Source organism: Camelina sativa, chromosome 4, assembly GCF_030686135.1.
Source record: "Camelina sativa cultivar CO46 ecotype springtype chromosome 4, ASM3068613v1".
Classification (NCBI taxonomy): Eukaryota; Viridiplantae; Streptophyta; class Magnoliopsida; order Brassicales; family Brassicaceae; genus Camelina; species Camelina sativa.
In genome coordinates, this window is record NC_141883.1 from 29,149,212 (window position 1) to 29,176,602 (window position 27,391).

Consider the following 27,391-nt stretch of genomic DNA (forward strand, 5'->3'; position numbering starts at 1 on the left):
GTTTTTTATTTATTTATTTAAAGCTGCATTTTTCGTGTAAAAAATATGTTTCACCCGTAAAATCTTTGAATGTGTAAAAGGTTTTCTGGTAGAGAAAATATTGATAAAATGTTACTATTTATATCTTCTTATGTTTTATTTTATAATCATATCAATTTTGCATGTTTCTTATGTAACCATAACAAGATATACTAAATTACTTGGTAGTTTACTTATTCAATCTTATTATATGTTAGTAACAATCAGATTCTAAACTAACTGAAGATAATCTAATTTATTGATTTAATATTTTTGATTCTATTTAAATCTTTTGAGTTAGTCGATTTGTTAATATTTTCAATAAATGACAGATTATTACCAAAAAAGTCATTATGAAAAAATTAATGAAATTCGAAAATCAACGTATTCTTGTAAGAATACATTTCATCTGTGAAATATGTGAACGTGGTAAAGAAAATATTTATAAAATGTTACAATTTATGGCAATATATATTTTTGTGTGTTTTAAAAATCAAATTTATATTTATGGTTTGTCGAGTAACTATAACAATTTTGCATAATCTAATAATCACTTATTTTACATATATTATGATTTTTTTATACTAAGTTTATTTATAATGATAAGGGTTATTGTCTCATTCATTTTTAATAGCACATAAATGAATATAAAATTAAAATGTATATTTCTATTCGATTATCAATATTTCTATTTTTTAATAAATAATCACACTAAATGTTGAGATTAATTAGTTTACATACTTAGATATATATAAATAATCACACATCATGATATCCCCTAATTTGTTGTCATTTTTATTTATTTATGAATATATATTTATTGGGAATTAAGTTTCTTTTAATGAGTTAGAGATATTTCAGGGGTAATATACTTTCTTTTATAATCCATTTTAATAACTATTGAAAACTTGTTATATAAATTATTATGGTAATAATAATAACATATAACATTTCGTTTTTATATGATTATGTTAATAAGTTATATGTTTAATAAGTTATATGTTCTTTATTTTTATTAACTTTATATTAATTGATATGTTTTTATAGCCTTTTTATAATATTTTACTTATATTGATTTTAAGAAATCAATATTTATATTAATTTTAAGAAATCAATATAATTTTGACTTGTATATTTGTAAGTAAATTTTAGTGAAATTTTGCTTTACTATTAAATTAGTGTAAGAAATGATGACATATCTAATTATTATTCAGTTAATTGTTTTTAAAATAAATACAATGGGATAGAGCTGTAATTAATTAGAAAATTTAAGGGTATTTTGCTAAAAAGGGTCTTGAGCTCTCTGGCGGTGACACATCAACTTTTTCTCAAATGTGCTTCTCTATTAATATATAGGGGATGATGTGTAGATCTGAATCTGTGTATTTTCAATTTTGAACCAAAGAAGGTATAGTTCGTTTTATCGTTTAGTTAAACCATTCAGTCTCCACTGTTTTTGTTTTGAGATGCACATAAAGTGTGGATCGAATGGCTGTTTCTATTTATCATAAAAAGACTCTGATGTGAAGTGCAAATGTGTAAATGCAGTTCTCTAGTTGCAGATCGTTTGTCCTAAAATCAGGTTTAGGTTTCAGTGACTGGTTAAGTTTTAAAGTCTAGCGGCATTGTAATGATGTTTAACATTGACATATTTTATTTATTGAGCAGTGCATTTGCAAATCTCATTTCTTCTTGTTTGAAGTTTAAATCACCAAAGCCATTGCCTTATAACGGATGATAAATAGTTTAAAGACATTATCAGTTAAAAAATACCAAACTGAGAGTAAAAGAGATACTTATATACTTTATTCAGAGGGTTGGATAAATATGTTTAATACATTCATATGAACATGCTATACGGTGGCCTAAATCATATATATCATATATTCTCCCTAGACAACGGTTCTTGCAAGAACCACATAATGGTCGAGAAGTATTACATTTGCGAAGAACTTGAGCCGTCGTTACCCATTTATTAAAATATTGACCGGGCATCATATATGGGTCTCTACCAATTAAGCATTCAATATGACAAGTGGTGTAACACTCGTTGCACCAGTAGAATACTTTTGTGCAAGTATCTTTTAAATTACGTTCGCATACTTCACACCATTCTTTCTCACTTACTTCTTCACTACATGAAATTGTAAGAAAGTGTGTGTCATGCCTATACCTTGCTTTGTATGGTAAGGTTGCGCACTTGAAACATAAAATAAAATTGCATTTGATGCAATTTAATGGTTTTAGACATTTTGTTTTGCATACGTGACATATGGGTTTTATTCCTGCGCCTAAAGCTAGGAACATGGGATGTTCATGACCTTCGTAATAAAACGGCTCAGAAATTGAAGCACACCTTACATCTAGCTTGAAGTCACATACCCCTATCCTACACCTATAGGCAAAGCCAAGAGAACAACGACCACAAGTGTCGCAATGGACAACATCGTGATGGACATTATTGGAAGTATATCTCTTGGAGACCTCCAATATAAGTGGATGAGGATGTAACGCATGTTGGATTCTACGAGGAGCTTTAGCACATGTTTCATGGAGGATGAACTCACACTCCATACAAACATAAAAGTTACCTTCATATATAGGAAGGACACACGCTTGACAAAGCATGTTTTCGTCATAAAATTTGCTAACCTCGAGTCGGAGATGATGGTCATGAAGAAAATAAAGTATCACTCCTTCAGATATCACCTCGAACGGCCCATCATCTTGTGTTATATCCAATATTTCTGGTACACCTTCGAGTTCTTTTCCATCCCACACATCCTTCCCAATAGCGCATATTGAATGAATAACATAATCGCTACACGTGTCACAAGTATATGCAGCATAATCAGCGCTAATACTTGAACGACAAACTCCACAAAACCATTCTCTAGATGGGAGGGAAAGAGTGAAGGAGATACGATGGCGATGACGTGATATCTTGATGATGTGTGGGTAATTCATACAATCATTATGAGCAACAAAGTTACATCTGAAACAAACGTAGGTGGGATAAATTTTTCTCAAGATACCACAAAGGTTACAAGTTAAGGAAGTTTGTCTAGGGAAAAAGGTGAGGGAGTGGAGATGATTTTTTGGTGGGTCTATAACAAAGGGGGTTGGCTTCATCGCACAGATTGGATGCATAAAAGCCTGACATATGGTACAATGATAAACCAACCAATGTGCTCTTCTTCCGCAACACAAACACTCAATTTTGCGAGACGAATCATCATGAAAGAAAAGTTGGAGAGAATGATCAGGGTGGAAAGGGTGTTTGATTTTAGGTGGAGACTGAACGCATTCTTTGTGTAATTTTACGCCACAATAGTTACAATAATAATAGTCTGTGCCGAAATTTGAGCCTTCGCATATGTGGCATCCACAATTGGCATCAAATACTCTATTGTTGCACCAAAACAAAAGCATTACATGATGATCATGAGATCTCCTTGTTGTAGGAGAGACGTACTCTGGGGAAGAACTAAGCGGAAAAGTGTTTGAACTTCTAGAAGACATATCTTTCAACCGTCGCATTCGAGGGCATAAGAAAAGAGATTGGAGAGGAAGGTCAGTGGAAGAGGTTGGGGACTGTGTTTGTGGTATAGGACAATACTTGGGGTGATGGTACATCAATAATAGTTTGCCATCTTTTTCTTCCTCGTGAAATGCACCGTTAGAATACATGTCACACACTCTTTTAGTCTTTCTTTATTGTACGTCTGCTCAGGGCTCTTTTTAAAATAGTTTGTATATCAAGTTCTTAACAATTTTTCACTATAAATAATTGAAAATTTGATTCTAAAAGTTTTCCTCTAGTGGTAATAAATAATGTTCTTCTTTTTCTTTGCATGCAAACAAAGAATAACTTTTCTTTGCAGTTAGCTTTCGCTAAGATTTCCCGATTCTTTTAGATTCTCGATCAATTTAATTAGTGCCAAATAGATTAATAAGATTAAGCTATGACAACAGTGGATCGGTCTAATGGACTAGAAAGTTTTGGGCTTCAAAAATTAAGCCCAATAAGAAAATACAAAAGAAAAAAAAAAACACACAAATCTCCTTTTATTACCGATTTTGCCATTTTAATTTCCAAGCTTTGAAAAGACAAACAAGAAGAGAGAGAGAGAGAGATTCGCGAGTTCTTCGTTCGTTCTGCTTTTTTTTGTGTGTTGGAGAGAGAGAGAGAGAGATCAGAGATGTCTGTCTTTGAAGAAGACTCCTTCGTTATACTCAACGATGATGCGTCTGAGTCCGTTCCAGTCTCAGGCTCTTTTGACGCCACTGACTCTTTCTCAGCCTTCGACGGCTCAGTCCAAGTCGATGACTCCGTCGACGATATCTTTGCAGCGCCGTCTTCTGACTACGGTGCTGCTTACTCGAACGGTGACGACGGCCTCTTCAGATCCAACGGTGAACACGACGGTCCTATCTTGCCACCACCTTCGGAGATGGAATCAGATGAGGGATTTGCTCTTAGAGAATGGCGAAGGTTAGATTAGATCTCCTGCAAAAAAAAAAAAAGTTTTGATCTTTCTTCTTCCTGAAGAAATTTTGGATTGAAGCAGATAACTTTAGTGTATTCTCTTTGTTTAATCTGAGGGTTTCAATTTTGAATTCACAATTTTGTATATTGAAGTTATCTACTAGTCAGTTAGTGTGTCCATTGTTCTCAGAAGTAATCAGTTTCATTAGATCTGATCTGAGAGTTTATTGCTTGATTCGTATGTTCTGCAATTACCTGTTGATTCGGATGTGTAGATCTGAATCTCATTGTATGAAAATCTTATGTGATCTGTTGTTAGAGGCAACTTGATTGATGTGTGTTCTTGTCAGTGATGTTTTGTGGTGGTGGTATGGTTTATGTTTATGTGCAGACAAAATGCAATTCAACTTGAAGAGAAGGAGAAGAGAGAAAAGGAATTGTTGAATCAGATTATTGAGGAAGCTATTCAATACAAAGAAGAGTTCCATAAGAAGATTGAAGTAACTTGTCAAAACAACAAAGCAGCTAACAGGGAGAAGGAAAAGGTGTGTTCTTTTGCTTTAAAGACTCTAGGGTTTTAACATAATATGTTGTGTTGTTATCATATGGTTTTTTTGGAGAATTGTCAATGGAAGTCTAATAATAGCTTGTTGAATTTAAGATTTTCAAACTTTTGACCATTCTAGTCTTCTTAGTAAGACTCTTAGTCAACTGTAATTGATTGTCTTCATGCATTGTCAAGTTGAATGGATTCTAAGTTTTATGTGTTTGTTTGTCTTTGAACACTTAAAGCTGTATCTGGAGAACCAAGAGAAGTTCTACGCGGAATCGAGCAAGAATTACTGGAAGGCAATAGCAGAGCTAGTGCCTAAAGAGGTTCCTACAATAGAGAAAAGAAGGGGAAAGAAAGAGCAAGACCCTAAGAAGCCGACGGTCTCTGTCATTCAAGGTCCAAAGCCTGGTAAGCCAACCGATCTAACAAGAATGAGACAAATATTGGTGAAGCTCAAACACAACCCACCTTCTCACCTGAAGCTCACTTCTCAACCTCCATCTGATGCCATTGCTCCTCCTACTCCTCCAAAGAATGTTCCCGAAACCAAACCCACCGAGGCCGTTGCCGCTGCTTAAAATAACCCTCTTTGGTTTTCTTTTTTTCCTTGTTTACATCTGTGTGAATTCGGTCTTTACATTTCATTATGTGTTATAAACAGCTGAGGATTGTTATGGGTCATGCGTGGAATGTTGTTATTATTAACATAACTGTCGTATTGGAATGATATTTTTCATGTTTATTTAAATTCAATCAGAAGCCATTGAAAAGTGGTTAATATCTCAAATGAATCGGTTAAAGGAGGGGTACACGTAAAACGTCAAAACGCTACTTCACATATCAATGATCAATCTCTAATATACTCCACCTCAAGATTGGTTTGAAACCCTCTTTGGTTCACCAAGCCCACGGAGGCGGTTGCTGCTGCTTTAAACCCTCTTTAGTTCTGTTTTTCAGTGTGAATTCAGTCTTTGCATTTCATGATGTGTTATAATTTGTAAACAGCTGAGAGATTGTATGGTTCATGTGATATTTTCATTTAATTTATATCCAATCTGAAACCATTGAAAAGTGGTTAAATCTCAAATCAATAGGTTAAAGGATCCATCCATTTTAGGGTTAAAACGTAGAGACGAGAGTGGAGAGGTTTACATAAAACGTTAAAACGCTACTTCACATATCATCATCAAACTCGTGTGATAATAAAAACTCACAAACAATAAAGAAAAGAGAATCTCAAAGGTGAACGTTTTACAATAGGCTTTTCTTTTCTTTCTTCATTCATCTCCCTTGTAAGCTTGCAGGGGACCTGCAACCTCTCTCGCTGCCTGCGTCGTCTTCCTTTTCACTTGCCTCTAAGCAAATGCCATTGTTGTTGCAGACACTTATCTCCGAGCTAGCGTTGCTGCTTGTTGCTAGTGGAGAAGAATCTGAAACATTCATTGGTCTACCACGTGTATGTCCAGACCTCACACTGTACATTGATGATGCTGGAATGTTCGTCATTAGTGGTCTCAGATTCCCTGGAATAGTTCTACGTATATCCTGTTTTCATCAAAACGTTTGATCATCAGTTTAAAACACAATTCCCACCACTGAGGAAGAGAGAAGAGAGAGAAATGCATACCATATGCCTTATTGCCATATCAAGGGACTTCTTGGAGAGCGTTCTTCCAAATCCTGCACTGTCTGGTGATGAAGACTTTGCAGACAAGTTACCATGAGGAGAACCCTTGTCATCTGATCTGGGAGGAGCAAGTTTCCGCATGTTTATTACTCTCTCTACCATTTTTGTGCCCATCATCACCGGACTGACATTGTCACTGGCTCTGGAATATCCACGATTAACCGCAGGAACAGAGCTACCACTAGAGTACATTGGTGCTCTTCCTCTTGATGGTGAACATGATTGCCTTCTTGGTCTTCCTCCTGGAGGACCCCCTGGCTCGACAGAACCAGAACGAGGGCTTGGAGCTCCGGGTCTGCCTCTTGTTGCTGAAAGTGGCCTTTCGGGTAATGTTGTCCTTAGATTTGGAGGAGTTTCTAATGAGAAACCAGGCATGTCTGATGGCTTCCATGGTCTTGACCTCACTGTAGGAGATGCTGCACGAGATAAAGCAGGGTTCTTAGATGGTGTTGGCATAGGCTTTGCTGGCGCTGGAGAAGAAGGCTTGATTTGGGATATTGTTGGCTTTGCTGTAGCAGTTGCAGCACTTGTAGAAGCAATTGGACGGCGAGTTGGTGTAGATGACCTTGATATGGTTTTAGACGGAGGAAGTGTGGGTCTTGAGGTTGGTGTTGAAGATCTGGCAGTTGATCTTGACAGAGGTGTTGTAGACCTTGAAGGACCTGCAGATTTTGTGGTGGTGCTGGGGGTAGATCTAGTTGCTGAACCAGCAGATCTAGTAGTTGAAGTAGTCGGCTTAGATGTAGTAGGTGTGAGCCTAGATGATAAACTTGTTGACCTACTCATAGGTGTGGGCTTACTCGATGCAGATACTGTGGACCTAGAGCTAGTCAAAGAAGGTCGAGTGGTTGAGGAGACGGTGGCTCGCGAAGTCGGTGTTGAAGGCCTTGAGGATTTTGAATTCGTCGTCAGTGTTGATGATCTTCCAGTGGGTGTGGCAGGTCTTGATCCAGGTCCTCCAGACGATGAAGGTCTACGACTTGCTCCACTGGAAGAGCTCAATCCAGGAGAAGAAGTTTGTTGCCTAGATGTTAAATGGTTCCTTGCAGCAGGCTCTGTTGAGGAATTCGCCAGCTACGACAGATAATTCATAGGTTACCATAACGAAGTAATGATTCTAAATATAGAAAAACAAAAATTTCAGAGATCTATCAACTAAAACATTCAACTACCGTGTAACATACAAGAATTGATTTAGGATATTAACTGAAAGTGTGCTACTCTAAACAAAAAAAAAAATCTATGGAACTTGAGATGTAAACGTCACAGACTGATGCGGTAGGTTAAAACCAGCAGTGGTGGTTCATATAAACAATAACAGCAGAGCTTTATTTTAACACTGGTTGCACTACTTTAGGTTGTTTATCTAGTATCCAGGAGTTGATAAAAGAGGTCAGAACACTAAGCAATAATATTCTTACCCTAGAAGTCAATGTAGCCGGGCGACTCTTTGCATCACCAGTCTGACTCATCATAGTCCTATGTGATTCCATCTCCAGCGATGGAAACAGAGGAGTACCTGGAGGGGTCAGAAGCCTTCAAAAGACACAAGGAGAAGTTAAGAGTCGAAATGATAAACAGATAAATGGTATACTATTCAAGAAAGCATATGAAAGACATAATAGAATATGCTGCATCATTCACAGAGATGATGAACACTTAATGCAGCAAAATCTAAACTGGATAAGCATCCAGTGCAAGACTCGCAGACCTCAAAAAAACAAAGGGTTCCAAATTCTGACGCCAAATTCGAGTCTAATGATTCTCAACAGATACCTTATATTGACAATTTGATAAAATGTGAAGAAACAATACAATTTCAAGGAAACAAAACTACTAGGCAACATACATCAATTATCAACAAAACTACCACATATACATAACTTCAGAACCTCATGGTTAAGATAAAGCAAATCACTAACTAATACTATCAAAAAGAATACTTAAACCGCTTCCACTTAAGGTGGCTAACAAAATTCAAACCATCACCGGTGAATATGTTCACATACTGAGAAATTATGAACCACAGCATCGCAACATGAAAAAAAATGTGACTAAAAAAGTTACCATTCATAGTCATTTTTATCGCCTTCAGAATTGAGAAAATCATCAGGAGTAGCAGTCTTCCGAGGCGGTGGAGCCCCACTTGAGATGTTAAAAACCGGTGAAGTTCCAGGCTTTGAACCTAAACAGATCAAACCCCCATCAATTCCTAATCAACAACCTTCTACACCAAACTCAAAAACAACATGATGCCACAAATTTAGAAAGAAATTAAAAAACATATCATATATATACCTAAAGGAGAATCAAACTCATCAGGGTTGTTGTTAAGAAGAAGATTCTCCTGCTCTTTCTCACGACGTCTCATCTCAAGAAACATAGAAAGCTCTTCATCTTTCTCAGCCATCAAAGAAGCTCTAAGTTGTTGCCTTTGCCTCTCTGCTGAATCCAGCAATAGAGACTCTTTCGCGCTAAAACTTCGATTCATTGCTCACCAAACTTACAGATCAAATAGACAGACTAAAAAAAAAAACCTAACTTAGCTTCCAATTTACTCCCAACGGAAAATAATTATCCTAAAAGTTAAATTATTTTTGTCTACAAATTGAAACGAAAAATTGAAACTTTCACAAGTTTAAAAACCTTAACTTGCAAATACATTTTGCAGCAATTTCCCATTTGAAAGTACTATGTTGAAAGGGAAGAAGAAAAAGAGTAAAGTTCACTTTTTTTTGTTAATAAAAGGAAGAATACACGAGCTTTCTCAAAGAAACCGCCATTGTCGAGGAACGGAGCCCAAGACCCTAGCCCAACTACAGTTTACGGAGATAAAAACCCAGAAGCTGAAAGAAATTAAAAAACCTAACAGAGAGAGATTTTGGGAGATCGAGGGAGAGAGAGAGAGAGAAGCGAGAGAAAGTGTGAAGAGGAGTGGCATTGAGTGTAATTACTAAGCTTTGAGATCGGTTAAATTGGAAACTTTTTCATAAGTTTTAAAAGAGAAAAAAAATAAAAAGTTTTTTATATAGTGAGTGACGGGACATGACATCTGGACTGTGGTGGTACCTAATGTGCTATCAATTGTTTCTATCGCTTGAAGCCTAAGGGATTCAGTATTCTCTGCTCTCTGCATCTGCTATCTTATTTTACTTCATTTTTTTTTGTTTGTTTTACTCAATGGATTATTCCGATGTTTTTTTAAGATTATATTGTCAGATATCTTTGAATGGAATTAATATTTTATTATTCAACCATATGAAATCTTGAGATTGTTGTATTTTATATATATAATCAGGTTTGTTGAACCGTATAAAGAAATAGTTTCAGAGTGGTACGACCTTTGTTTGAAATCCTGATTATTAAATTTGAAAATATATAGCTAGAGACAAGGCTAACTGATTCAATTGGAAATCAGGTTTCCCACAAATTATTTGGTTTTAGTCTGTCATTAATTACCTACTGATTACGTACATACATATATACTAAAATTTCTTGTTTTAGAAATGATTTTTAAATATTCAAAATATATTTATTTAGCTAATCATTGGCAATGGTATTTTGGGAGGGTTGACATTCTGAAAAGTTGGTGAGTTGGATTGTTCTTCAATTGGATAGTTAGTCACTCGTTGCATTATTGAGTTGTGGTGTCTAGTCTAATTTATAAGATCTAAGATTCAGTACAACGTTGATGGATCATGGCTACAAAGAAAGTGTATAGTACATTGTGATAGTTAAAATGTCTTTATTTGACAAAGAACTAGGTTTATCATGCACAAATACACACAAGTCATTTTGATATCAGTTTTGGAAATTAGAGCGCTCGTGTGGCAGAAGAAGAATGCATAAAAATCAAAAACTCAACATACATGATACATGTTAATAAATGGTGTGTCATATACTCATATGTGTGGTTGTGTGCAATATCATTTGGACTTTTTGAGCAAGTGTCGTATTCGTTTGAGTTGTAAAGACCTATTTTATCGGATATTTAGTTCAAAGTTTTTTTGTTGGACAAAAAATATATGGAAATTTCTACTTTGTTAACGAGAACTTGATTACAATTTGATGACTAAAATAAATGTTCACACAAGTTCGATGACATACACAACTTGCTTAATTAAATTTTAAATTATCCAATAAGATAGGCTAGTCAAGCCGGAAGCCCATACGAGTTTGATTAAATAGACTAAAAAAAACTCAGTACTCCACTAAAATACTATTGGGTTTGGTATTGTAATGGGTTCGGACACATTGGTGAAAACTGTTATGCCACAATCGACAGTCGATGTTGCTAATTTGGAAAATACGACGAAGTCATTTGTTTTCCCTAGAATTCAAACGATTAGCCTCTATATGAACTTCTTGAAAAAAAAAAAAAAAAAAAAAAAAAAAAATCCAATGGTCCAATAAGAAAGGGAATTCTATGAAGAAAAAGGTTTTACATAACTTAGTTTGATGAAAGAAACAAAATCCAATGGTCCAATAAGACAACAAATATAAAGGACAAGATATTGCTCCGACGATTTATATGGTCAAGGGCATGCACTATGTCATAGTCACCACCATCACATAACGGATGAACACCATCATGTTCGAAAAAAAAACAAAATATCTGGAGAAGGCTTTAGCCAGTAGATGTCAAGGTGGAGAAGGCTTTAGCCAGTCTGTAATAAATGAAGTATTATGTCAACATCGAAAATCCCTAGATTTGATTATCTAGTGTATTTCTAAAAGACTAAAACTAAATAAGTTGCTCAAAATTTGAATAATCACATAATCTTTAATTTGTCAATTACGTCCTAGGTTGCATGAAAACGGAAACGGATACGCGGAAGTGAAACGTTTCGGAAACGGGAAACGATATTTTTTTAAAATTAGGAAATGGAAACATTTTGGAAATATATGTATCTATACATATATATATATATATATTTATATATATATACATATAATAAAACACTAAACGTAAAAACCATATCAAAAAGCTTCAAAGAACACAGCTTCAAAATATAAATATTAAATAGTTGAATTAAAACACTAATAATATTATATATTTTATATCTCTAATGAAGTATTATATTTCTAAATTATTTATTTATTAAGTTTCAAACTAAAAAAAGTTTTCGTCGTGTTTCCAAAACGAAAATGGAGTTTCCATCGTGTTTCCGAACAGAATTTTCTAGGAATCATGTTTCTGTACCTTGTTTCCGAATTTCCACGAGTTTCCGTTTCCGAAACGTTTCGAAAACGAGAAACGGACCTCAAAAAGAGTTTCCATGCAACATATACATCTAATGAAAAATGGAATATGAAAACTTATTCATCCTCTTCATATTCACCCTAAAATGTATCCTCAGTATCATCAACAATAATGCAATCAATTGATGTTTGATGTTTATGATCAAACACATTTTGTGTCCACCACAACATAACATATGCTTGCTTGTTGTTTTGGTTTTTCTGCCCACTATGGGAAATAAAACTGAACATAAAAAACCTACACGAAACCGCTTGGTTTTGGCTAGATTTCCACCAATCAAACATAATTATCTATAAATACACTCAGAGAGAAAGAGAGGGAGAACTTGATTACTTTATGATGATCTGAGTATTTATTTAATCTTATGGCATAAACTGAGATCCCAAGCCGAAAAAGGTGATGGGGGGAAGAATAGAGGTTACTTATTTGATGCACTAGCTACACTTATCATTCTAATAGAAAGCAACTTAGGTTTGGTCATCTATGTTTGACATGCTTATGCCCTTTTACCCCTCCTTTACATGATTGCACTTATTAATTAACTTCAGTAATATGTTTGTATCGGATTCGAATTCGAATTCCAATAACAATGGTCTTTTAGTCTTCTTAAGATCGTTCCATCCCTAATTGTTAGTGAATCTTGAATAGTTTGCCTAAATTTTGAATAATGATCTCTGCTATAGTTCATTGCAGTTTCTGTTTGCTCTATCAGGGAATAATATAGAGTATTGTCACAGCGTGTAAACTTTTGATACTAGAGTTCTCTAAGACACAACCTTGTGAAAAGTCAATACAAAACAATAGTTTTTAACATCAGTATACATGCATACCAAATTGCATCACTAGGTGACGAAATTACTTACTCCAAGTTGCAACAATCTGACCACAAGCCTTCGTTGCTATCGAGGTCACATGAGAAAAGTCTCAAAATGGAATCAAACCAGAAAAAAAGATAAGTAATCTAATTTTTATTATTATCATTAGAGAAATTGCAGTAGAGACACATTGAAAAAGACTCGAAACCATAATTAAAATAACCCAATAGATGGGTTTGCTCCCACACGGATTATTCTAACGACAATCATTGCAATAAAAACTAAGATATATAATAACTTTTGTTTATATAATTTATCATCATAGCTTGAACCGGACCGATTCAAAATTCTCAAACCGGCCGGTCCAACTAAGAAGAAACAATAGGATTCCGGTATCATCAAGCTCTGGTTCCGGCAGCGCCACCACCGTCGTGGCCGTTCTTTCCAAACCCCGAAGCAAAACTAGTGTTGAGATCAGAATACATGTTGACAACCTTCGAGATGTTTCCGTTGAGTTCTTGAATCAAAGCCACGTTTTTCGACATGTTATCAGCCATCCGCGATTGATGATTGTCGTTGACTTGTTGGATGAGCGACCTGTTTCTGTCCAGAACTGATTGCACTTGTCTGAAATTCCGGTCAAGATTCTCCCACATCGCCGGATCTTCTCCTCCATGCTCTGCTTCCTCCGCCACGTTCCTCCGCCGTTTCGTATCGCCGTTCCTCTTCATAATAATTTAATTTTGTTTTGTTTTTTTTATGTTTTGGATTTTCGCAGTGTGAGAGAAATCAGATATTTATAGTAAATATCTTCTGATAAAATTGGGACACCTAGGCTATATAGGTGAGTAAGGTTCTGTCTCAACACCACACGAGTAACAAGAGTGTGTGTGTCACCGTAGACGAATCTATCTGATGTCAATGAACACGCTCGTGAAGGGAAGGTTGGATTATTGAAGAAGTTGTGAAGTGATTGGGTGAGAGAGGCATAAAGTACAGAGCTTTTTATGCACTTTTCTTGGATTTTTTTTTAGATTAAAAACACAATGGAGAGAGAGTGAGAGAGATAAGGATCTTGTGATTCTCTAGTGCAGAAATATCTCGAGATATTTATTTAGTAATAACCTTTATGGATGATTGAATAAAATAGGGAAAAAGGTATATGGTGTACGACTTGCCACCGTGCAGAACCAAATTCCCATCCGCATGATCATCTCATGTTTTCATATCTAAATTTGCCTTTTGATTTGGTCAGCGTTACTAAAAGGAAAACTGATTGCAAACTAGTTCAATTGTACGCCAACATACCAGTGTTGACCAGCGTTGACCAGTGTTGAGAAGCAATTTTTCCTAAAAATAATATTTTTTTGTTTTTATATATTTATTATAAATAAATTAATTAATTAAATGATTTGTATAATTTTACAAAAACAAAATATAACAATAAAAAGTTATATGACAAAAAAATATAAGAAAATTATGTACCAAAAATAATTAAAAATTTTATGACAAATAAAATTTGTAGTGTATCTAGTAACTAATTTTGTTAATACAGAAAATATACCAAAAATAATATAATAAAACTATACCACCAAAATTTTATGTGTAGTAGATTTTTTTATAAAACTATAACAAATGTATACCTTTTAGTTTTAAAAATCATTTTTTTGTTTTGTTTTTTCAAAGATGGGGGTTTTAAATATATTTTTTTACTTATTTATAAGATTATGTCATTTGAAATATATCCAAAGCATTGCCAACTATTTCTTTGATTTTAATAGATCAACCTTTGATTTTACAAAATCAACTTTTGTTTTTTAACTATCTTCTTGATATATGTCTTTTATGTAAATAAATAAAATTTTCATTATTTTCTTCCTTTGTTTTTCTTATTAGAAACAAAGAAATAGTTGGTAATGTTTTGGATATATTTCAAATGACATAATCTTATAGTAAAAAGAAAAAATATATTTAAAAACCCCACCTTTAAAAATACAAAATAAAAAATAATTTTTAAAAGGAAAATGTATAGATTTGTTATAGTTTTATGAAAAAATCTACTACACATAAACTTTTGGTTGTATAGTTTTATTATATTATTTTTGATATATTTTCTGTATTAACAAAATTAGTTACTAGATATATCACAAATTTTGTTTGTCATATAATTTTTAATCTTTTTTTGTATATAATTTTCTTGTATTTTTTTGTCGTATAATTTTTTGTTGTCATATTTTGTTTTTGTAAATTATACAAATTATTTAATCTTTTTATTTATTTATCAAAAGTACATAAAACAAAAAAAAAATGTTTTTTAAGAAAAAAGAAAAAAACATTTTTTTTGAATATATTTTTTTGGTCAACATTGGTTAATGCCGGTCAACACTGGTCAACGCCGAATTCCGGCCAAAATTTAATATTTATAGTGTTGTACACATAACCTATGTTTGTTTATGGATGTACTTATGTGATGACAATAGTTCACATAATTAATAAAACATTTATATTGTTTGTATGTGTGGTTATGTGACATATACTTCAAATAGCTGACAATCATTTTTCCTTATTAAAATCACTTTTTAGAGTTTTTATTCGTTTAGCTGGCAAAATATCTAAAATCCCAAATTTAGGACGTTAAACAGAGTATTGTTAACTAGAGTGTTCAATAGAGAACACATCAACAAACAACAAGAATTTCTAAGAAACTCTTTTTTTAGATAATTCGATTATTTAGTGGAAGATTATAATAATTCGCAAGATATTTTTTTAACTAAGATAAGAATTTGGTTCCCGGAACCTGGGCACTAACTCAAAAATCAAAATTCAAAAGCACCACAGTGAAATCACACGATTCTCCTCCCTACTTTGTTCTTCCATTACGAAGAACACCACTTTATTGCACTTTTTGGTCCTACTCCACTCAGTTCTCATCGCTTCTCTCTAATAATTTATTCTCTTATAACAAAACGAACAAATTCCGATAGCCAAATATTGCTAAGAGCCATTCAAGAACACGAATGGCCACATGGTTAGGTTTTAGTTTCAATCCATATCGGTAAAATATCACAATTGTTATGCATCAATTCTGATTCATGTTGTGTTACATCATCTTGAGAGTTATACGATACAATCACCCTTTGATGACACATGATTAAGATGATGGTTTTCCTAAAATAAATTATTCTAAACATCATGACAATGGCGATGCACAAACAACTCGAATCATCAAAGATGATGAGATGCTGAGAAGCAAGAACAGTTTAGGGACCTCTATTATTCAATTAGTTTCCTTACTTTTTTTTTCACATCAGTTATCTGAACTTTAGAATCCCACGTAGCCAAATAAACACAAAGAAAGAAAAATCAAATTAACTTTTGAACAAAAAAAAATCAAATTAACAAAGCTAACTAATCAAAATTTTCACTATGAGTACTTGAATACATTAATCCAAACATTACAGTAAGCTTTCTTACTTTTGGTCGAAACAAGGAGGAAGGCTAATGGATATAGCTTGTCTCAAATGCAACTCATGAGCATGCCAAAAGGGTAATTCCACTTTAGCGCCTCGTTAAGCTGCAGGAAAACATTAACACAAAGGAAAAAAAAAAAAAAAAAAAAAGAAAAAAAAAAGAGAACTCTAAACCACAAGACAAATGTTTATCCATTAGAATTAGCTCCAGCAGTGAGAAAGAACAGTGACACAGTTTGTCTCAGCACTTGCATCAATAGTAACTCCATTTAATGCTTTATGAAACAAAACCGGAACAAACTGGAAAGTAAAGAAATAAAGCTTTGATGTGATCGGAGAAGAGAAGAGAAGAGAAGAGGAAGGCTCAAGGAAATTTAGTTGAGAAGATGTTGCTAACCCCTTCTTCAATAAGTATATATCGTCAATGTCAAAGTTACAAACTACTTGGCCATACTTTAACAATGTTCTACTTTCCATATCAAACCTTCTTATTTTCCCTAGTGTTTCTTTAATTGATTGAGTTCATCAAGTCTCAATTTATTTTCTGCTAGTCAATTGGATCAATAACTGATCACGAATATAGAATCTTGAAGTCTTAAAATTTAAGAAAGGAATGAAATTGTATGCGGAAGTCGAACATTATGACAAACTACAAAAGAAAAGAACAAAAAGCCACCATGTTTTCACGTTAAGGATCTAATAATCAGAACTAGATGAACACTTAATTTTCGTCTATTTATAGTGGAAAAATGTTAACAACTTGATATCCTGTATACAATAAAAATAAACTTTTAAAAGAGTCCTTAACAGAAATACAATAAACAAAGACTAAAAAGAGTGTGACATGGATTCTATCGGTGCATTTCATGAGGTGGAAAAGGATGGTAAACTAGTTTTGGTATACCATCACCCCAAGTATTCCCCTATACCCCAAACACTGACGGTAGCCTCCTCCGCTGACCCTTCTCTTCAACCTCTTTTCTTATGTCCTCATATTCGATGTTGGAAAAACGCGCCGTCTACTATCTATTCAACCTTTCATCTGCCCAATGCGTCCCCCGAGTACACAAGGGATACTGGTGATCATCATGTAATGCCTTTGTTCTGGTGCAATAATAAAATTTTTGATCGCAGTGGTGGGTGCTTCGTATGCGGTAATTCAAATTTTGGCACAGACTATTACTTTTGTGAACACTGTAATCAAACTTTCCACAAAGAATGCGTTCAGTCTCCACTTCAAATCAAACATCCTTACCATCCTAAGCATTCTCTCCAACTTTCCCATTATAGATCTCAACGTCGTGATAATGAGTGTTCCTATTGTAGAAGAAGTGCATACTTTCTCCTTTATCATTGCACCATATGTCAGGTTTTTATGCATCCAACATGTGCGATGAAGCCAATACCCTTTGTTATAGAGCCACCTAAAAAACATGCCCACCCTCTCACTTTTTTTCCCAGACAAACTTCCTTAAATTGTAACGTTTGTGGTTTGTTGAGAAAAATTTATCCCACCTACGTTTGTTTCAGATGTAACTTTGTTGCTCATAATGATTGTATGAATTTCCCACACATCATCAAGATATCACGTCACCAACATCGTATCTCTTTCACGTTTTCTCTTCCATCCGGAGAAAGGGTTTGTGGAGTTTGTCGTCAAAGTGCTAACAGTGATTATGGTGCATATACTTGTGACACATGTAGCGATTATGTTGTTCATCCAATATGTGCTATATAGAGAAGGATGTGTGGGATGGAAAAGAACTGCAAGGTGTACCAGAAGAAGACGATATAACACAAGATGATGGGCCGTTCGAGGTGATATCTGAAGGAAAGATACTTCATTTTCTTCATAAGCGTTATCTCCAACTTGAGGTCAGGAAAGTTTATGACGAAAACATGCTTTGTCAAGCGTGTGGCCTTCCTATCTATGAAGGTAACTTCTATGTTTGTATGGCGCGTGAGTACATCCTCTATGAAACATGTGCTAAGGCTCCCCGTAGAATCCAACATCCGTTACATCCTCATCCACTAAATTTGGAGGTTAATGAGAGAAGATTAAATGAGAGATATACTTACAGTTGCATCGCTTGTGGTTGTCTATCTCTTGGATTTGCCTATGTGTGTAAATACGAGCTAGGCACGGGGTCGTCGTTCAAGCTAGATGTACGGTGCGCTCTAATTTCTGAGCCGTTTAAATACGAAGATCATGAACATCCCTTGCTCCTAGCTTTAGACCCAGAAATAAAATCCATGTGCCACGTATGCAAAACAGAATGTCTAAAACCATTAAATTGCATCAAATGCAATTTTATTTTATGTTTCAAGTGCGCAACCTTACCATACAAAGCAAGGTATAAACATGACCCACACTTTCTCACAATTTCATGTGGTGAAGAAGTACGTGCGAAAGAATGGTGTGAAATATGCGAACTTAATCTAAAAGATACATACACAGAAGTATTCTACCGGTGCAACGAGTGTTTCACAACTTGTCATATTGAATGCTTACTTGGTGGAAACCCAAATATGAAGCCCGGTCAATATTTCGATATGAGGGGATCGTGGATACAAATTCTTCCTAAATGTAATACTTCTCGACCATCATGTCATTCTTGCAAGAAACGTTGTGTAGGGAGAATATATGCTTTAGACCGCGATCGTCTAGCATGTTCATATTACTGTATGAAAATTTTGTATGAACGTTTGTATGACTTTCGATTGTGGACCAAATGTTGACAAAAGAAAGTATAGTTTCTCAAAAAGATAAAATAAATAAAAGTGTAGTTTCTCTTTGACGGTCATGCTTAGTCTCTTTGTATTCTATTCTATAATCTTTTTTGACTTATATGCTTTAATTTTGTACCATTCAATTTATGAATTATGGTCAATATAATTTTAATCAAGTAGTTACTGTATTTTAGTGGGAGAATGAAGTTTTCAGAAGTATTGGATAGGAATTACACATGATTTAATGTGGAGTTATACATGATTTTAATTGTGAGTTGATTAAAAATAAATTTTATAATTTTGATTTATAAAGAAATGCTAAGTGTTTCGTGTGTTGCGGTAAGAAAAGAGAAATCTTACCTTTGTATATATGATTTAGAGTGGAGAGAAATATTTGAAAAATGAGGAGTACATAACTTTCTAAAAATACTAGCTAGTGTCATATTACTTTATACTCCATCTTGGAATCTCTTGACATAACATAATATCTTAACTCTAATATACATACAATTATTCGGATTTGTAGATATAGGCCTTGTTCTTTTGCAGGTCGCTAGCGATCCAATCCAGCGACATAAAAATTAATTTTATTTTAATTTAGATTTGAAACAAATTTGAAATTAACGACTGTTTTCAGGTGAGAGAGAAGGAGTTTAGAGTCGCCAGAAAATCCAGCGATGTCAACGACAAAAAACCCAATGACTTTCAGTTGTTGTTGTGGTCGTCGACAACCTGCAAACGAACAGAGCCATACTTTCATGTTAAGTTTACGGTTTAGTTTTAAAATCATGAGATTTTCATGACACACAATTTTTAAGATGGACTGTTTGGGTTTATATTTTCTAATATAGCGTTTAATTTTTAAATAACCACTTTATCGTGTACAATACTATATAGCTTACCAACTTTTCATCATGTTTTTGGATTTTGAAAGGCATGATAATATGGATGGTTTTTAATCATGTTCATGTTGTAAAAATATATACAGGGTTATGACGTGATGAGATAGTAAAAAGAATTTTATTACAATTTCAACAACGTATTAATTGTCATTATTTTGTCATGACTTGCTCTACATTATTTTGTTATAAATTTTTCAATAATATTTCCTCTTTCATCATGCCATGTAATGTAATTAGTAATTCACGAAGAGAGAATGCTTACACATTCTAAAACCACGACAAGAGACACTTAACTCGATCTTCAAGCACATACTTTCTATGAGATTTGTTAGAGATTGCAATGGAACACACAAAGCAAACTGATCAAGACAAAGACAAAGATTGACCGGAGCCGATAGAATCTTGAAGTCAAGAGTTTTCAAAAATGACAAAAACTATATGCAAAGAAAAGTTGATTCTTTATTTGCATGTAAAGAAGAACATTATTGCACTACAAAGAATAGAACAACCATCCTGTTTTCACGTTAAGGATCTAGTAGTCTAAATAAAGTAGAAGCACACTTTTACCATCAAATTTTCATATATTTATAGTGCAAAAATTGTTAACAACTCAGCATCCTGTGTAATATTTTGTTTTAAAAGCTTATGGTAAAGTAAAACTAAAGAAAGGCTAGCACAATCATGGATTCTAACGGTGGCTTTCATGAGGTGGAAAAAGATGGTAAACTATTTCTGGTATACCATCACCCAAAATATTGTTCCATACCCCAAATACAGACCCTAACCTCTTCCCATGACCTTCTTCTTCAACCTCTTTTCTTATGCCCTAAGATACGATGTAGAAAAAACGTTGTCCATTTTTCAGCAACTTTCCCGCTAAATTCTTCCCCCGAATACATCTTTCCTACAACAACGGATTCTAATGATCATCATGTAATGCCTTTGTTCTGGTGCAATAATAAAGAATTTGATGTTAGCGGTGGGTGTTACAGATGTCATGGTTCAAATTTCGGCACAGACTATTACTTTTGTGAATACTGTGATCAAAATTTCCACAAGGAATGTGTTCAGTCTCCACTTAAAATCAAACATCCTTACCATCCTAAACATTCTCTCCAACTTTCCTTTCATCATCCTCAAGCTCGCACTAGTGAGTGTTTGTGTTGCGGAAAAAGAGCAAAATATATGGTTTATCATTGTACCATATGTCAGGCTTTTATGCATCCAACATGTGCGATGAAACCAATACCCTTTGTTATAGACCCACCAAAAAAACATGTCCATCCACTCACATTTTTCCCCAGACAAACTTCTTTAACTTGTAACGTTTGTGGTTTGTTGAGAAAAATTCATCCCACCTACGTTTGTCTCAGATGCAACTTTGCAGTTCATATTGATTGTATGAGTTTCCCAAACTTCATCAAGATATCACGTCACAAACATCGTGTCTCCTACATTCCTTCTGCTCCATCCAGAGAATGGTTTTGTGGAATTTGTCGTCAAAGTGTTAACCGTGATTATGGTGCATATACTTGTGACAAGTGTAGTGATTATGTTGTTCATCCAATATGTGCTACTGGGAAGAATGTGTGGGATGGAAAAGAACTCGAAGGTGTACCAGAAGAAGGTGATTTAACACAAGATCTTGGGCCGTTCAATGTGATATCGAAAGGAGTGATACTTTATTTTCTTCATGGCCATCATCTTTGGCTTGAAGTCAGCCTAATTTATGACGAAAATAAGGTTTGTCAAGCATGTGTCCTTCCTATTTATGAAGGTAACTTCTATGTTTGTATGGAGTGTGAGTTTATCCTCCATGAAAAATGTGCTCAGGCTCCTCGTAGAATTCAACATGCATTACATCCTCATCCACTTACATTGAAAGAGTCCAATGAACATAGTATATGTTATTTTACATGCAATGCTTGTGATTGTAAATGTGGTGGCTTTGTCTATGAGTGTCGGACAGAGGGATGCACCTTCAATCTAGATGTAAGATGTGCTTCAATTGTTGAGCCGTTTGATTACAAAGGTCATGAAGATCCCTTGTTCCTAGCTTTAGACCAAGAAGTAAAACTCATATGTCAAGTATGCAAAAGAACTTGTGAAAAACAACTAAATTGCATCAAATGCAATTATGTTGTTTGTTTCAAGTGTGCTACTTTACCATACAAAGCAAGGTATAAACATGACACACACTTGCTCACAGTTTCATGTGGTGAAGAAGTAAGTGAGAAAGATTGGTGTGAGGTGTGCGAACGCAATCTAAAAGATACAAGAACAAAAGTGTTCTACTGGTGCAATGAGTGCTTCACCACTTTTCATATTGAATGCGTATTCGGAGAAGACCCATATATGAAGCTCGGACAATATTTTGACTATTGGGGGAAGATTCAAATTTGGCAAATGTAAAATCTCTCGACCACTATGCGATTCTTGCAAGAAACGTTGCCATGGGAAAATATTTAAGAGAGGCAACAGCATAGCATGTTCTCTGGAATGTATGGTTCCTAACCTTTATTAAATCTAGAGTTTAGTTTCTCTGTACTTTTAAATTTGGTACTTGGTTCATCTGGTAAGCTGCTTAGCTTTGATGATTTGGAAAGTGACACAAAGCTGATTCAGATCACACGAGGGCAGAGAAGAGACAGAAGAATTGATGTAGAATAGATTACTAGTGAGAAAGAAACAAAACAAAGTCTAATCAATACACACAAAACTAAGAATCATCAGAGTCTTCTGGATCCTCCACTGATGACTCCGCTTGATCTGCGTCTTCTCCTACTGCATTACCATAAAAAATTGTTGAAATTGAAATTGAAATAAAACAAACAAACAAAGAAAACACATATGTAGAAAGACACAACCACAAAGTCACAAACCTTGGAGTTCTAGTTCCCTTAGAATGGCATTAAACTGATTCCTCAACTCACGCAGTTCCGCAAGAGCTCTCTGAATCCTCTGAATGAGATGGTTCTCTTCACCGGCGGCGTTCACCACCAGCCGGCGCTGAGTAGCCGAAGGAGGAGGAGGAGCTTCTTCTTCGTATAATGGAGGGTCAACAACAACTGGTTTTGGAACAGCATCAATCTCTTCCATCTAAAAAATCAGACAAAAATATCAAAAAAAAAATCACAGCTTTTTCAATTTTAACCCCCCAAATCGATTTACATATCGTAAAAGGCACTCAATTTCTCTCCTAGGTTCACAAATTGAACTGATTAGACGAAGAAAGATAGAGACTTTACTGGATTAAAATGTTATTACTGATCGGCGAGGATGCAATAGTGCGGTGGAGACAAGAGATGAGAGAGACACAGACTCGAGAGTGTCGAAAAGACAAAGATGGTGGCTGGCCACTGCATATATATATAATTAAGGTTTTCTCGACTTAACCAAATCCCCAACCGAACCAAACCGCCTGTAACTAATTCTCGGTTCAATTTGATTTTAAAACGTCCCAACAGAAATTTATAAGAATTATTTTATGAAAATAATACGAATCTCAATTCTCGGTTCAATTTGATTTATTGTTGGTGTACATAACAACAGCCTGTGTAATGACAATGTATACAAAGAATGATAAATGTTATCATCTTGAACCCCACTTACCAAAGAATAGTGAGAGATGTGTTACATGTGTAAATATGAATTTGGCTGCAGGCAGCGTTTTAATCAATTTTGTGACATTATATTACTATAGGGTTAAGGATTTTCTGACTTGTAAGAGCCAAAGAGCAAATTGCATCACCCAAAGCCTAGCTTCAACTGAGAATCCTTCAAGCCATACCTTAAGCCATTTCATCAACGATTTCTTTTCAGACCTTTTGGCCTCTAAAACAGCTTGGGAAGATACTTTCCCTATGATCAAGAACGACTCCAGAGACGATCCTTGCATTAGTTCATTGTTTACCGACCTGAGACAGTCGTTTGTTTTCAGCATGAGGAGGATCACCCGTGGCAATCTCCTGAGAAGCTCTGAGATTTCGGAGAAGTACTGTGATGCATACATCTGCAGCTCTGATACATCTTCTTTGCTGCCTCTGATGACTAAATGATCCACTGATGTGTCGATCACTTGCTTCCATGGTCTCATTGTAAGAATCCCAGCGAATAGCACATAGAGATCATCTCCAGCGCCTAGTTTCGTGCTGTGTTCTTTGATGGCTTTAGCATCCGAAAATACCAATGCTTTCCATAGCGAGGCATAATTGAATCTTGTGTTGAAGTCAAGCTCCTTGTACAAGCCATGGTCAAGAAGCACTAACTGTGGTTTCCTCTTCCCATAGATGTTCCTTTTACCAGAAGGATCTGGACGAACAATCAAATTGGCAGCGTGTGGGTCACAATGCACAAACCCATGTTTAAACATCATTTCTGCAAAAGCTTGACTCACCTGCAACAAAAAAAAGATTTTAAAGCTAATCAAAGTTTGAAATTACCAAACTCTTACTTGAACGGCAATTACTATTTTCTTTTCAACTGGGTGCTATTTAACTGAATTCAAGAAATGCATGATATCTTAAAGATCAAAGATGACACAGCTTACCAGCTTTGACACTTCATAGGGCTGGATTCCAAGTTTTCTGATCTTAGCCACATCGTTCACTTGAGCACCATCCATGAACTCCATTGTCAACAGCTTAGAGGTACTCAAATTCCAATAGATTGTTGGCGCATAAACATACTCTGCAATATGGGGAGACAGCTTCCTAAAATTATCCAGACATTTCTCACTGTTTTTTGCCTCAACCATAAAATCTAGTTCCTGATGAAAATTACATTAATAAAAAAGAAAAAAAAAGCAATTAAAACATCAAACTAGTGACAGCAAAAACTCAATGTAGACCATGCAAAAATGCTTCAGAATAGAAACCATTAAAGTCCCTCAAATATTAATGGAAAAAGATGCAAGCCATTAGCCGACAGATGAATATAATATTCAGAGAAAACATATACAAGACTCTACAAACCTATTGAAGAAAACAACATATATGCTATGACTTATGAATCAGCTAAAGACACCAACCTTTGGTAAGCTTTCAGTCATTTCGTCTAACAACCACCTGCATACATGAGCCAGTATAAGATAGCTGCAAGAGGCTCACACTATATGAATTGTATACAGAAAATGAGAAAGTGGCTGCACCTATAGTCAAATGATGGGAATATCCGGTGCAAGGTATTCACTAAAACTCCCACAGCCGCAGTGTCAGCAGCTGCAGTGTCTGTCATGTGCGCATGTTGAACCTGCAGAAACAGATTCAAAAGCATATTAGAGTAAATACAAGCTAACTCTCAACAAGTCCACAACTTTGATTACCTATTTGCAAAAAACTTGTCCTTCCGCATACGTACCTTGACAGCAACTTTTTTTCCATCATGGGTGCGAGCAACATGAACTTGAGCAAGGGAAGCACTTGCAATTGGAACAGAGTCAAACTCAGCAAATACCTGCAGATCAAATACGTTAACCAAATTAAAAAGCCAAGAGAGATGCAGTCATAGCTAAAGCATTAAAACTCTGGTCCAATACATGAAGAATAGGTATGTAAAAAAAGCACATACTTTGTCTGGCATCTCTCCAACCTCTTTCTTGAACACCTCACATACTTGCTCATACGAAGAAACAGGGCATTTGTTCAACATGGACTCCCTCATAGTACGAACATACTCTTCAGGCACAAGATATTCCTTGAAACAAGAAACCGTAAAACCCATTGGTTTTCTTAACATAACATAATAATTTCTAAACTTCAAACATTTCAATGGCAGTAGAAAAGAAATTAGCTTAACATACTAATTGTCCTATATGCTGGCCAAGCTTGATATAGATTCCTCCATTTTTAAAACAAAGCTCTTGAAGCTTTTGAGCTGACCTCAGGTGGACTTCATGTTTGACCTTAGCCCTCTCATTACTTCCCTCAGCCAAACCCAACAATGAGTATTCATAATCTAACAACACAAACCACAAAACATAACTTTCAGACATCAAATGTAAATATCAACCAAACGCCATAGACAAAACGTAATTAACGTTTGCTTCTACAAGCCTAAAGCTTTCTAATCCGATTAGTGCAAACCAATCTCAACACGAAACTAATCAAAAATCACAGATCAAAATCAATTGAATAAACAAAAAGTGATATTTTTTTAGGCATTGCAGCGAAACAAATCATGTAAAGTATTCTCCTTTTATTGCTTTTTTTGGTTTTTGGCCGTACCAAAAGCTATAGAGGCGGCGGTAACGGTATTGCGGTAGAGACGGACGGGGATGGAGGTGCAAAGCTTGAGCGTGGTTGATGGGTCTTCGGAGGAAGCAACGAAGGCTGCGCCGGAACCACCGCATAAAGCGGTACCGACAACGAGGAGCTTCGAACGGGTTCTCCATAAGGATCGTGACGCCATTGAGGAAGCCACGTACGCCCCAGCAGATCGGAGGAGGGAGATTTAGAGAAGCGAGCGAACGGAAAAAAAAAACAAACGATTTTTATTCCGACAAGGCTAAATTTGCGTCAAATTGGTTCGGATGGAAGAGCGGATTCGGATCTTGATTGATTTGGGCTTGAATTAGTGGGCTTTTAATGGGTCTGTCCTTTAAATCTAATTCAGTTACACTAATAACTGATAACCGGTTGCCAATCGGTTTTGTTTTTGTAACCGAAATTAAACTGAAATTTCGGCTGCATAGGTTTGGTTATTTTAGTTTGGTTAATTAGGACGAAATGTTATTACAAAGAAGCCGACGTCCATAAAGAAGAAGCTAAGCATTGAAGCAATGTACTAAATATGTTTGTAGGTATGGTTCAAATTCAATGACGGTTTGTAGAAAGATGAATCAAGCTGTTTCTCGCAATGACTTTATTGTCATATTTGAAGCAAAGAACATTACATTTTCATAAACATAACATATTAGAGGATTTGATTTAACTACAAAGTGATGAACTATTGACTTGACTTGACAAATTAAATTTCTTCAACTTCCGGTCAGTTTCGTAGGCCAAAAATCTATTGACTTCTTTTTGTTTGGTACTCTTTTTACGTGAAAAATCATTATTTCGATGGTCCTACTCTAATTATTGAGATGCAAATCTGACCGTTGCTACACAAATAACAAAACAAGCAATTTTGTTCGGTAATAAATCTATTACTATATCTTTAAAAATAGTTGTATCAATATTTTGCATCACTTTTGCTCAAACTTATCTTACCATTTGCTTAAAATTTACTTAGCAATTGCATAAATTTTAGTTTTTCAATAATAGTAACTGTAAAAAACTTAGAATATGTCATATATAAGTTAATTAATAAATATTGGACAGTTTATGATATCAAAGCAGATTGTATTATAGTTTATTTTTCTTTTTCAACGATAGATTAGTTCAAAAGAGTCAGTTGGAAAAGAATCTGTTTATATACAACATATAACGCGAAGAAATTCACGTTTTACATGTTAGTGAATTC

General features: G+C 34.9%; 6 protein-coding genes and 2 pseudogenes across 6 annotated transcripts; 3 read left to right on the forward strand and 5 right to left on the reverse strand.

The window, feature by feature from the left end:
* Window positions 1–2,224: 2,224 nt before the first annotated feature.
* Window positions 2,225–3,756, reverse strand: LOC147946310 (uncharacterized; annotated as a pseudogene).
* A 316-nt stretch (window positions 3,757–4,072) lies between these two features.
* Window positions 4,073–5,808, forward strand: LOC104782469 (clathrin light chain 2). The gene is made up of 3 exons (XM_087511760.1): window positions 4,073–4,513; window positions 4,899–5,052; window positions 5,300–5,808. Exons 1-3 carry the CDS (start codon window positions 4,221–4,223, stop codon window positions 5,636–5,638), a joined length of 786 nt encoding a protein of 261 aa, XP_087367886.1. The 5' UTR covers window positions 4,073–4,220; the 3' UTR covers window positions 5,639–5,808.
* A 343-nt stretch (window positions 5,809–6,151) lies between these two features.
* Window positions 6,152–9,926, reverse strand: LOC104782470 (uncharacterized). Its single transcript, XM_010507407.3, has 5 exons — window positions 9,046–9,926; window positions 8,815–8,932; window positions 8,169–8,283; window positions 6,688–7,821; window positions 6,152–6,605 (listed from the first exon to the last, which is right to left on the reverse strand). Exons 1-5 carry the CDS (start codon window positions 9,236–9,238, stop codon window positions 6,342–6,344), a joined length of 1,824 nt encoding a protein of 607 aa, XP_010505709.1. The 5' UTR covers window positions 9,239–9,926; the 3' UTR covers window positions 6,152–6,341.
* A 3,035-nt stretch (window positions 9,927–12,961) lies between these two features.
* LOC104782471 (protein EARLY FLOWERING 4) lies at window positions 12,962–13,868 on the reverse strand. The gene has a single exon (XM_010507408.3). It carries the CDS (start codon window positions 13,554–13,556, stop codon window positions 13,224–13,226), a length of 333 nt encoding a protein of 110 aa, XP_010505710.1. The 5' UTR covers window positions 13,557–13,868; the 3' UTR covers window positions 12,962–13,223.
* A 3,211-nt stretch (window positions 13,869–17,079) lies between these two features.
* On the forward strand, window positions 17,080–19,099 carry LOC109132593 (uncharacterized; annotated as a pseudogene).
* Window positions 19,100–20,545: 1,446 nt separating this feature from the next.
* Window positions 20,546–22,474, forward strand: LOC104782472 (uncharacterized). The gene has a single exon (XM_010507409.3). The coding sequence runs from the start codon at window positions 20,609–20,611 to the stop codon at window positions 22,337–22,339; it is 1,731 nt and encodes a 576-aa protein (XP_010505711.2). The 5' UTR covers window positions 20,546–20,608; the 3' UTR covers window positions 22,340–22,474.
* A 98-nt stretch (window positions 22,475–22,572) lies between these two features.
* Window positions 22,573–23,276, reverse strand: LOC104782473 (uncharacterized). Its single transcript, XM_010507410.2, has 3 exons — window positions 23,176–23,276; window positions 22,810–23,026; window positions 22,573–22,711 (listed from the first exon to the last, which is right to left on the reverse strand). The coding sequence occupies exons 2-3, from the start codon at window positions 23,024–23,026 to the stop codon at window positions 22,647–22,649; spliced, it is 282 nt and encodes a 93-aa protein (XP_010505712.1). The 5' UTR covers window positions 23,176–23,276; the 3' UTR covers window positions 22,573–22,646.
* Window positions 23,277–23,410: 134 nt separating this feature from the next.
* LOC104782474 (putative ABC1 protein At2g40090) lies at window positions 23,411–26,444 on the reverse strand. The gene is made up of 8 exons (XM_010507411.3): window positions 26,152–26,444; window positions 25,728–25,882; window positions 25,496–25,621; window positions 25,286–25,381; window positions 25,077–25,177; window positions 24,957–24,993; window positions 24,477–24,695; window positions 23,411–24,323 (listed from the first exon to the last, which is right to left on the reverse strand). The coding sequence occupies exons 1-8, from the start codon at window positions 26,333–26,335 to the stop codon at window positions 23,625–23,627; spliced, it is 1,617 nt and encodes a 538-aa protein (XP_010505713.1). The 5' UTR covers window positions 26,336–26,444; the 3' UTR covers window positions 23,411–23,624.
* Window positions 26,445–27,391: the final 947 nt, after the last annotated feature.